At 39.5% G+C, this 13,289-nt stretch overlaps 1 protein-coding gene across 1 annotated transcript in view; it reads left to right on the plus strand.

Moving 5' to 3' along the window:
* khdrbs3 (KH domain containing, RNA binding, signal transduction associated 3) overlaps nucleotides 1-13,289 on the plus strand; it is a 163,480-nt gene that overhangs the window by 101,275 nt on the left and 48,916 nt on the right. The window contains exon 3 of the mRNA XM_041246493.1: nucleotides 10,713-10,829. Coding sequence (XP_041102427.1) covers nucleotides 10,713-10,829 — 117 coding nt within the window. The remainder of the gene's footprint in view (nucleotides 1-10,712; nucleotides 10,830-13,289) is intronic.

Genomic DNA, 13,289 nt, shown 5'->3' on the forward strand with positions numbered 1-13,289 from the left:
GAGATGAGCCAGGTTCCGAAGATGAGAGCGAATGACAGGGGAAAACCTGGCTCAATTAGCCAAAGCTTTGGAGAGGGAAGTCTGGCAGGTGTACATGGAGGAAGTGTAGCAAGCCTGGTTCCAATTCATTGAAGCCATGGGACTGGGTGAGAAATGAAAGTACCTCTGCCTTGCCAAACCCCGATCACAACAGACCGCTCTTCAACTCATCCAAGAATGTCAAGACATGACCCAGGAGGACAGCAGCATCGATACAGCTGTAGCAGGAGCAGATATCAGGCTTATATCATCTTCTTGTTTAGATTGCCTCACCTACCAGCCCTGACTCCTACCCCTGTGCATGCAACAATATCCTCTTCCATTATTATGGCCATTACCACCCAAGTCTCTTCATTACTCCAACGGACATAAGTGTAGGGTGGACACAGGTTTTGCTCAGACATAACAAGGAGAAATTGCAAGTATATTCTGAACTACTGTACAGTAGCTGTAACCACCTGGATTCACAAGCCCAAGCTGCAGTTTATCAAATATTTTTAATAATAGCTTTAAACAGAAATTTGGTAAATACAATCTGTAAGATACTTTACAAACAGATTTAGATCCAGGCATGATTAGCATTATGCAAAGTTTTAGGGAAGAAGGAGAAAAAGTGAGGTTATTTGCAACATCTATCTGATAATGGAAATAGTGCAAACAAAAAATTAATTTGGAACACGGTAACTTACTGTCACAAAGATGGCCGGACTTCAGACCAGAAACAGGAAATAAACAACAGAGAGAGGTGAAGTTTGGTGGAGCTGAGCGAATGGTTTCCTTCAGCATTTAATAAATGAACAGACAGACAGAAAATAAATGATTGTAACAAACACAAAAACACAGGACACGGCACATTCGCCAAAACAAAAAAGACAAACAAAATGGACTAACACTACACAAAACATGGTGAGCAGATATTTTAACTTTACGTTATTGTTTTATTATTTATTACCTCCGTCTCCAATCCCATTCTCCACTCATCGAACACTCTACCCCGTATGGGTGAAAACATGCAGCTTTTATGCAGCTGTACCGTGACACAATTGCTAATCAATCATTCATTTGGAGTCGCGGTAAAACTGCACGTGAATTAATAAAGTGCAATTCCCCGTGCTCACATATTATTACGTTTTACTTGCACGTGAAGTGCTGTGCAATCCTCGTGCCTAAATACAAATCTACATTTTAAACACTCGTGTTACACAGATCCGTTTATATCCTGTGTAACAATGACTATACACCAACATTAACACACAACACCACATACATACATTGGCGGGCACTTTGCCACACTTACGTATTCCCATTATAGTGGCTTTGGATAAGGCAGTTGAATGAGCTAATTAACGTTCTCATGAAAAACTTGTGTTTCTATGTGTAAGTGGGCGTTGATTTCACAAGATTTTCCTTGATTCTCACAAGTAAATTAAACTTTCCTGTTAAAATACTGTGGGCGTTTTTTTGGGGGGGCACTTGATAAGCTTTTCTTCCCAACATGCTTGTGCATGGCCACTTCATGTGAACAAAAATACAAACTGGCCCAATGCAATTTCATTCAATTTTATTTTAAAAATATTGCTATTGTTCAACAGTCTCATGAATCATTCAGTATTCCACTAACAATCTACACTAAACTTTTCTCTACCTTCTCCTCCCTCCTCAGCCCCCCTCTTCCACCGTCCTCCATCTCGACTTTGCCTGCTTCTTCTCCTCCAAAATCGCAGCATCTGCAAACTCTTCACTACCTCGCCTCCCTCCCCACCTATACCCTGTCCTTTGCTCACTTACTTTCCATCACCCTCAGCAACCCCTACTGTTCTACCCTCCTCCTCCTCACCCCTCTCAGACTCTTCCAGGCTGTTGCCCTTGCTCAATTCCCTTTCATTTCCTCTCTCCTCAACATCTCTGTGCTCTCTGGCTGTTTCCCCTCTGCCTTCAAACAAGCCTGCATCACCCTCTCTTAAAGAAGAACCCTCACTGGATCCCTCATCCCTCCAGAACAACAGTCCTGTCTCCCTCCCATTCCTCTGGTTCTTCTCCCACCTCTCTGAGCACACATACCGGGTGTCCTGGCATGGCTCACCCTCCACCTCTTGCTCTTTAGACAGGTGTCCCCCAAGGCTCTGTCCTGGGACCCCTCCTGTTTTCTCTCTACACCCGCTTCCTGGGTCACCTCAACTCCTCCCATGGCTTCTCGTATCATGTCTATGCTGATGATGCCCTGATCTTCCTCTCATTTCCTCCTCTGACTGACATTTCCTCCTGTATCTCTACCTGTATCTCGCCCATCTCCTCCTGGATGCGCTCGAATAATCTCAAACTCAACCTCTACTACTCTGGCATGCTCCTATCGCTTCTTCCTCAGCAATTCACCTCTTCTTCACTGACTACTCCAGACAGCTTCTAGTTCAAACCCTGGTACTGTTCCGCCTTAACTACTGTAACCCTCCTGGCCAGCCTCCATGCGTCTGCCATCCCTCCGCTCCAGCTCATCCAGAACTGCTGCTCGTCTGATCTTTTCCCTTCCTTGTTTCTGCCACGCTACACCACTGCTCTACTTACTGTATCTTGTATTTGATTTTACTCTTATAGGTAACCGCACTCCGTTTTCCTACCACAGTCCAAAAACATGCTGATCAGTTTGATTGGTCATTCTAAATTGCTCTCTGTGTGAGTGTTTGTGTGTGGGTGGTGGCCTGTGATGGACTGGCATCCCATCCAGGATGTAGTCCTGTCTTGCGCCCTGTATCTGCCAGGTTAGGCTCCAGCTCACCGCTACCCTGTAAAGGATTAAAAGATTAATGATAATGGATGGATGGAAGTAATGTGTTTTAAGGCTACTTACACTCATAATAAGCTATTGTTTCTTGTAGTGTACTGTTGGCTAAGTGCATCTCCTACATGACTTTTATACGGTACAAACAGGGGCAGGGATTGGAGGAAGGGAATAGTTGTATAACCCAACAGTATTGCATGTTCATTCTGGTTTTGTAGTAGATAAAACAAAAAGCTTGAAATCGATATTTATTTGATTCAGCAGTTGGTTTCCATAGTATCAGAACACATGGCAGTGTAAATTCATGTTTCCTGGCAACAGCTTCAACTCTGGGGGAGAATGTGTTGAATTTCCAGATCAGCTTTCAGGGCTCTAAATTGTCAACAAAAAGGGCAAGGCCAAAATGAGTTTCAGGTCAATAAATCTGTAGAGGGCACCAAGGACTTTAAGCTTAAAGGGTACCTGTACCCAAAAATAACAACACTCTCTAAGTGCTCTGCATATACCTGAAAACCTTTCCATTCGGTCTTTCATGTGTGAGCACCACTTTGAACCTGAATGCTACGAAAGTAAAATGTAGGCAGAGCTTCTTGGTATGAATGCAAGATGAGGCTAAAACCTGATGCGATGCCAACAATATTTGCCCACAACAAGAAGCAATGTTACACAGCAAAGGCCGGCATCATCGTTTAACAAGAAGAATATAACTCAATTGTATTTGTTAACAATACGGAATAAATGACATCAAAGTGAACAAGTTAAATGATGAGACCGAATGTCAATGTCACCAGAAGCCCGAGATATTAGTATTGCAGGCTTTTTATTGCACACTTTGATGTATTTTATTTGTTATCAGTTGTAGCTGTTTACAAAAGCTTGAAAATGTAGAACTAAGAGATAAGTATTCTGCTTTCTCTTTATTATTGTTTTCCAGTATGGAAATTGTTACACTTCAGTTTGTCACTGTGTTTGGTTATTTGTGTGTGGCATTCTCAAATGTTGTTTCCACTCTGAAGCAGGCAGACAGGCAGCTGAGAGCAGGAATGGAGGCACGGAGACTCAGAAGTGCAGTGAAACACTCCAGCACAGCGTTCAGTATTAATTAACACAAACAAAAAAACAAACAATAATGTCATGTGACACTACCAGCAATGGTAGTGCACAGAAGATGGTAAAATAGAACACAATACAACAAACTATAAATCAAAGGTGCCGTGAAAACGCCAAGCCTTACAGCATGTTTTTATACTGACGCTCCGCTTAGACACGCCTACCTGCCTGCTGGAACAGCTGATTGCTTTCAGCTGCTGCTCCACGCAGACAGGTAATCGTCCCCGGTGGAGCACCACTGCAGCTAAACAATTAAATCAATTTATTTACAACAGTTAACCAAAAAAATTCAATAAACTACATATTCCCCATGTGCAGGCCTTCTTCCCTGGCACATTGTGTTTATTATTATTTTCTGTGGATATACTCCACACAACAAGAGTACAGGGAATGTCGTACATGCCTTCCCAGGAGCTGCCCTCGGTGGATGTAGCTAGTAAACATATAATAGTTCATTAGCCTATACTGTCTGAAGGGGGGGACAGATGTATTATAACATTTGTCCCAGTTCTGCAATTATGCCTATATTTTTATGACACATGATATTTTCACAGTTATACTGATTTGATCATTCTCCCTCAGGTGCAGGTCCCTTCACTTGTCGCTTGATCATGGCATCAGTGTAGGCCATTTCTAGTACTGGTTTGTGAACAATGTAGGTGTCCAGTTCAGCCTTGTCAGTATTGCATTTTAAATATAACATCTTTAAATCGTCAGCATGCAGTTTGTGTTCCTGACAACACAGACAGTCCTTGTCAATTTTCTGCAAAGGGCGCTTACTGCAAGTTCACCAGGTATTTGGAGGATTCTTGGTTGGGTTTTCTAGGATTAGGCTGGTTGCAGTCCTCGTTATCCTTGTCATATATATATATATATATATATATATATATATATATATATATATATATATACACACACACAAAAGAGATATTGTAGGTTCTGACATATATCAAGAAGGTGGAACAGCTTCAACTATAAGCCCATTCATATCTTCATTTGTAGATCTTAAAAACCATCATGCCAGTTTGTATGCACAGGTCATTCATTTTACATCTACAGTATATAAAGTTTTCCGGGGTCCTCATGCCAAGCCTCTGTCCCTTCTAGTATATCTGACTGCCTGTGTTAACATGGTGTTAACCTTTCTTAGTTTCTTCAGTCCTCTCTCTCGTTTGTCTTTTAGTATCTGTGGGTGAGGGAAGTCGTTTTTTTTTTTTTACTTCCAGTGTGAAGTGCAAAGTATCACATTGTTAAACAAGTATGAATGTACAGGAGCACTCTCTAAACATCCACTGATGAATAAAATGGGCTTGTCTGGTGATTCGTGGTTTCCTGTAATTGGAGCGTATACATAATCCTGTCAAGGGAAGCAGCACATCTCTGTTTAGTATAATCATTAATGGGCATCATTTGGACCACAGTAAATACTCACCTCAAGCAATGCAAACTTGCATAATATTAACTAAATTATCATACATCTATTTTTCAGCTGAATTAATTAGCATAATACCAGACCTGTCCCTCTCTATCAATCACAGGTACCAGTCCCTCCTCTGTCCCAAGAATTTCATACAGGAGCCTCTCTCAAGAAATACAGCGTTCTCGATCCCTGAACTCAGCTCTCTCACTGAGGCACCAGAAGATATATGCCCTTTCCTGTCTTGCTATTTAGTGTAATACAGACGCATAGACAATTCATCATTCAGCTTCATCTACACTTTACACTGATATGCCAGCAGGCTCTCACTACGCATATATACTGCTGAACTTACCAGTTGCATTTCAGCCTATCCAACTTGATAGCAGTATTACTATTAGGGGTTTAAATCTAAAGACCTTAGCAAAAGGTCCACTGGAAGGTGCCCACAATATAAAAAAATAGTCTGGAACTTGCAACACGCGCTCTTTGGTGCTTTCCTTTCACAGCAGTGCTACAAGCATCGTATTATCTGAGGCGCATGTAAGCTGATTTTAATTTTTATTCAACGTATTTCATTTAAACTATCAGAAAATTAACAGCTATATCATACTTTTTCTTCAGCTAACTAAAATAAAATACCACTCAATAAATGATATTTCTCTTCAGCTGACTTTAATAAAATAGCACCTTTGTTAGTCTGAAACTTGAAACTTACAGTATCCCATAAACGGGTCTGTTAAATACAGCATTCTAGGGTGAAGTGCAACTGGTAATTTACAGTATTATATAAGGTCTTGAGGTATTTTAAATCCTTTTCTTTTTGACATGACATTTGGCAGAAGGAAACTCAAACGAGCAGTACAGCTCAAAAGAAAATGTCAGATTATGGCATTAAAAGTGATTCCTTGTAATTGTCTTTCAATGAAATATTCATGTTATTAACAGTGGGGGTAGCAATGGTTTTCAGCAATAAATGAAAATATTATTTAGAGAATGCACTTTTATTTCAAACAAACATCTCACGAAGTACAACTGTAAAATAAATAACAAGATTACAAAATGAAGCCAAAGCATAATATTGCTCATATTCATTTTGTAAAATAAATTAAAAAAATAAATAAGAATAAAAAAAAAAAGGAAAAAAATAGTTCACCTCTTGACACAATTTACTCTACTGTTGAGACGCAAGCACAGCTGCTTGTCACAAACGGAGGCACATCTTATTGGTAAACTGCAGTAGACAGGCTTTGGCAATTCCATTTGTACAGAAAGCCTTTATCTACATTTTAACATTAACACTTGATTTAAAGTTTTCAGATCTTTACAAAAAATGGAACAACAAATATAGGTAAATATTTAAGTGATTACCTGAAGAACAGTAAAGGCTAAATTGTAGAATTTTTTTTTTTTTATGTACACCTTTTAAAGACATTCTATTTTCACCTTCAGTGAATTATCAAACAAAATAAAAACATAAATACATGTAAAAATAACAACAAACACATGACATGTTACCTTTTTGTACTGGACAGAGACATCTTGATCACAAATACTGCTGATCTTTGATTCAGCTGCTGTCTTTTTCGTTGAAGCAAACTAAACCAGCTGCCAGTGTAACCCCCTGTAAGTGTGTATCACTAAGGCAGACGTTTGCTGTATTCATTTTAACATAGTGATTCCGTATGCAAACGACATAGTAAAATAGTATATATAATATATATATATCATATATATATAAATATATATATATATATATATATATATATATATATATATATATATATATATATATATATATATAGATATATATATATATATATATATTATATATCCATATATATATATATAGGTATTGTTTTGGGTATGTTTTCAGCTGCCGAAGCAGGTAAAGCTGCCGAAGCAGGAGCGTTAGACATGGGGATAGGGAGGTAGGTTCTTATGTAGGACTCAGAGTAGAACCCGCAACTCAACATTATGTGCTGCACAAGAGCCTTTCTTCTGCTGTGCACATGTTTCTTTTGTCAGAAAGTGAGAGGGCATGGCCCTCTGCCCCTGTCTGTGAGAATGCAGTTAATAAAACACATTGAAATGGTACAATAGCAGGGGATTAGAAAGCTTTTGGAATCGTATACCATCGCCATCGCAAACCATGAGGAATTTGAACAGCAAGCTACACCCAATCATATGTTCCAATTGCAGTAATACAGATCCACATATGGCCTTCAGTATCCCTAAATCATCTTTACCACCACATTTCTTTTATATAGAAAATATATGTTTTTTTTGTTTGTTTTTTTTCAACTGCTATCGTTGAAGGGTGAAAGCATAAGCCAAAACATTAGTCTAGTTTCTTTTAAGTTTTACATAAAAAATGATAATTCAGTGTTTAACGTTAAGGATGAAGTAATAGCACATCACCCCTCTTCATCAAAGTACACTACATCTTATGTATTCTTTCCGATGAGACACATGTGCCTCTAAGTCAAGATTAGGTATACACTGTACCAATATACAGTGGTGTATAAATATATTAGAACACGATTTGTCATTGATATCCTTTATATACCTACATGCATGAAAACATTGTGTGTGAGAATTTCAATTTCCAGTCCTATAGAAACATTAAGCACTGAAGTGTGAACAGGTTTGAACTCTTTGTGCTTTAATTAGGTATCTTAAACAACTTCTAAAAAGTTTCATGCATTTCACCATTTGTGGCTCTGTGTTCCTGTTCTCTTACCATTTGAAATGAATTGCACATGTGGCCTATTAAAGTCAATAGTTAGATAATCCTAGATAATCACTATTTTGTCAATTTTCTCTACATTTCCAGTTCCAGTGGTTTGATTTCATATACATCACAAATACAAACAACAGAAGCAACGGGAAGTTCTGAAACATTTGCACATGACTGTAGGTCAGGAATGAATATGTTAGCTTCTGGACTATTTAAAAGAACAACAACAACAAACTGGCCTTAACACATATCAAAGCTTTGCATTGAAAGCTGTGTGAATGATTGTGGCAGAAACTTAAACCTCTGGGTCAGCTGTCCAGGTGAAGGTAAAATTTGAGCAATGATGCATGCATTTGACAGGTGTGATTTTTACAGGAGACGCATGTCATGTGGATTACACTGTATCACATCTGAACACTATAACCTGTTCGTAGAGTCGCACCTTCACTCACACTGTGACAATAGCAAGGAATAATGCAGACTGCACCAAGCTCTTGTGGTTTATTGTATTTGATACGAGACGTACATGGAACAGAATAGTCAGCTCTACTTACTGGTAACCATGTTATGCTTTGGGATCAGTTCCTACAGGTAACTGCCATTGCTCACATCCTGCAGGCTGGCTGTCCTGCAGCTTCGTAAATCATGGTGCTCATACCTCCAGGGACAGTCGTCAGGAAACCTCTAATAACTGAACTGTACATAAGCAGATCACAAGCATGGGCAAAGGGAAAACAATCAAGCACGTGCCTTTGTGTGGCATCTAATTAATGACTAGCAATGTTCCTTCAGGCAGGGGCATAACTCATAGCTGAGAGAAATATGCTTGAATGGAAGCAGAACACGCTCCCTCTCTTCATCTCTACTCACATTCTGTTTAGTTGGTTTATCTTTTTGTTCTCTGCTGTATACAGAGACAAGTAAACAGACATGGGCATCTCTTTTTACTTATGACAAATGTATGTACAGTGCCGGATTAAGCATTTATGGACAATCATTTTGAACCCTAATTGGGAGGGTGTGTTTAGACAAAATATGTATAAATTGGGGTCTCAATGTATGTTAATCCAAGGATTCGGGGTGTATTAAAACCCATACAGGCAAAGCCCTGCTGCGGTGCTGTTTTGTACTTTATGTGATTTTTAATTGTATAGTCAATGCATCTGTTTTTGTAATTACAGTTGTAACGTCCTGTATTTGGTGGTACAGTATGCCATTTGAATACAGTCACTGTTTGTGCTGAACGATATAAATGTATAGTAGTCAAACCTCAAACCACAAGTGCATATTGAAGTTTTGAAATGTCTTTAGAAGCAAGAAGCAAAAGTATATGCAGGTATAACAACCTTGATATTTATGCAAAATGCAGAGTCCTTTCATTTGTATATGTTTATTATTTTTTTATACAGTAGCTTGTTGGTGACAGTGGGTTTATTGGTACAAATAGTAAAATACATTTTTTAAATCAGTTAACAGTCCAAATTAAATGCTTGTTGTGTCTCCAAAAACAACACTTTTTTTTTTTTTTTTTTTAACACAGGACATTTTCTCATTACTGAGTTCAGTGAGCTATGCAGTTAGGTATGAACTAGATTGCCAACCTTTCGACTTCTGAACTCTGGTTGTCAAGGAACAGGTTACCACGTTACCGGTACAGCAACGAGTAAAAACCTACATTTACCTTGAACTTTTAATGATTCGTCAGGTACCCTTCCCCTGAGAAAAGTTTTAGGAATATAGTCCCAAAATTGTTCATAAAGGAGAAGGTGACCACATCGCTCCGTGCTCAGTGGGACAGTTTGGGACAGTTCAGGCTTTTCAACTCACAGCCCAGTGCATTCTGGTAAGTGTAGTCCTGCTTCTCTTAAAGGAAAGAATGGTACCTGAGACAGGTAAAACGTACAGAATGCATTGGGTTGCAAGTTGAAAAGAGCCATATGGTCACCTTAATAAAGATCACATACAGAATTAAAGAAAAAAAAAAAATTTTTATAAACAAGTAACTTCTTGTCAGAGTTGCTTACTGATTTGACAGTACCAGATATTTGAATGCAGCAGTATCAGTGAACCGTCCCTATCTCTGTTTGTAAGATGCTGTCTGAGCTCCAGTCGAGCTGACAGGTTGACTGATTTTAAGTTTAATTCACAGTTCATGCTGTGACATTCCAGTGGGCATCTACTGTCTAATACAAGGCAGCTAGAGCTGGAAGCTGATTGGCTGACAGTACTGCATTGTTTTCTAATAAAAAAATTACATATTTTCTGAATAAATTAATATGATTAAAACTGAATGCAAATGCATTGTATACTTACAAGTTGATTTATTTTCATTATTATTTATTTGTATATGCAGTTACTCCATACCTACTGTACCATTTACAAAAACTACAGCACTGCATGAATTAACACATAATTATGTGATTGTGAATCTAGAATTCCGATTTCTACTGTTATTTCCCTGATCATACAATGTTGTTAAGCCTAGCTGTTGTTCCTATATTTATGTAAATTAAATAAATTCACAGCCAGAAAGTTTCACTACCCAGTATCCCTTGATCTCCTGTATACATGTTTTACTTATATTGAATCTATTTGAATAATATTACACTCTTGTTTTCTTTTTTTTCCAGTTTAACTTTGTTGGCAAACTCCTGGGCCCACGTGGGAACTCCTTGAAGAGGTTACAGGAAGAAACCCTCACAAAGATGTCCATCCTTGGAAAGGGCTCCATGAAAGAAAAAGAAAAGGTACTGCAAGTCTCCGGGTGGAAAACATTTCTATTAGATCCTTATTTATTTATTTATTTATTTATTTATTTAGTGGCTAGCTCCTCTAGAAATGCCTAAAGTATGTAGAATCAAGTATGTAGGTCAAGCCTGATTACTCTAGTCCTCTCAGCCGCTCCACTGAACAATAGTCAAGCCCCGGCTGTGACAAAGAAATAGCAACACAAACAAACTGTGCACTCAAACAAAATAACCCTTTAAATCAGTGAAATACAAGTCAAACAGTGTACTGCAATCGTGACTCTCTCTCTCTGCTGCTTCTCTATCAGTATGTGTAACGTGCAATGTGACCAGTACTTCATCTAAAAGACATACAGTAAATACAAACATATACTATAAAAAATATCCCTACACACTGCACGGTATCTCCAGAACTATAAAGACAATGTAAAAGACAATAAAATAAAAACTGTGTAAGCAGCAGTAACAGAATCAGTAAGGAAACTGTGGCTGGCAGGTGTCCCAGATCCTAAAAAACAAAGCAGAGAGTTACACTGCACAGCTATTAAAACAACATTATTACAAAAAAACTAGAACCCTTTAAACAGTACCTAGGGAGAGTCCAGCACAATACCCTTCAAACTCACCCCTACATCATACCATTCAATAAACCCTTAAAACAAACAGCAGAATATAGTGGCAACAAAACCAAGAGGGGAATGCGGTGCAACAGGCTTACCTCGTGACAGGTAGACACACAGGAACCCAGGGGAAACACACCCACACAGCAACAGCAAAGACTCAACAGAACAGGGAGACACACAGGAACCCAGGGGAAACACACCCACACAGCAACAGCAAAGACTAAGAGGGGAATGCAGTGCAACAGGCTTACCTTGTAACAGGTAGACACACAGGAACCCAGGGGAAACACACCCACACAGGGAAACACACCCACACAGCAACAGCAAAGACTCAACAGAACTAAGAGGGGAATGCGGTGCAACAGGCTTACCTTGTAACAGGTAGACACACAGGAACCCAGGGGAAACACACCCACACAGCAACAGCAAAGACTCAACAGAACCAAGAGGGGAATGCAGTGCAACAGGCTTACCTTGTAACAGGTAGACACACAGGAACCCAGGGGAAACACACCCACACAGCAACAGCAAAGACTCAACAGAACCAAGAGGGGAATGCAGTGCAACAGGCTTACCTTGTAACAGGTAGACACACAGGAACCCAGGGGAAACACACCCACACAGCAACAGCAAAGACTCAACAGAACCAAGAGGGGAATGCAGTGCAACAGGCTTACCTTGTAACAGGGAGACACACAGGAACCCAGGGGAAACACACCCACACAGCAACAGCAAAGACTCAACAGAACCAAGAGGGGAATGCAGTGCAACAGGCTTACCTTGTAACAGGGAGACACACAGGAACCCAGAGGAAACACACCCACACAGCAACAGCAAAGACTCAACAGAACCAAGAGGGGAATGCAGTGCAACAGGCTTACCTTGTAACAGGTAGACACACAGGAACCCAGGGGAAACACACCCACACAGCAACAGCAAAGACTCAACAGAACTAAGAGGGGAATGCAGTGCAACAGGCTTACCTTGTAACAGGTAGACACACAGGAACCCTGGGGAAACACACCCACACAGCAACAGCAAAGACTCAACAGAACTAAGAGGGGAATGCAGTGCAACAGGCTTACCTTGTAACAGGGAGACACACAGGAACCCAGGGGAAACACACCCACACAGCAACAGCAAAGACTAACAGGGAGACACACAACAGGAACCCAGGAACCCAGGAAACACACCCACACAGCAACAGCAAAGACTCAACAGAACCAAGAGGGGAATGCAGTGCAACAGGCTTACTTTGTAACAGGGAGACACACAGGAACCCAGGGGAAACACACCCACACAGCAACAGCAAAGACTCAACAGAAAGCTTCCTTAGCTATGGCCTCTGCTGTGCATTTATTTATAGCACAATCAATTAACATTTTCCAAGTTGCTAAGATCCCACCTGTTACATGTATTTCTTTTTGGTTGGTTAATTCTATAAATCACACAGCATTATTCGTGCTGTCAGTTTGTATAAACACAATTTAAAATCAGACAATTAAAAAGGGATTTTTAATGAGTTTCAGTTTAATTAAAATTGTTTCAGGCAACAGCTCAAAGTATAATTCTCTCTGATTCACTGCTTTTTGTTTTGCATTATTTGCTCTTTGCTGTAGTTTTACCAGCCCACAGATTCAATTACACCAATGTCTAGGATCTTAATTATTAAAAAAACGGAAAACAAAAATGTACCTTTTTTTCCCGTAAAAGACTCCTAAAATAACATCAGCACCCTGCAGCCACAATAGAAAATTACTTTTTGTTAGAGCGCTCTGATCTTGTTGCTTTGTGGAACCATCAGAAATCAAAAAACAATCAATCATGGTGATGAATA

This window comes from Polyodon spathula, chromosome 3 (assembly GCF_017654505.1).
Source record: "Polyodon spathula isolate WHYD16114869_AA chromosome 3, ASM1765450v1, whole genome shotgun sequence".
Lineage (NCBI taxonomy): Eukaryota > Metazoa > Chordata > Actinopteri > Acipenseriformes > Polyodontidae > Polyodon > Polyodon spathula.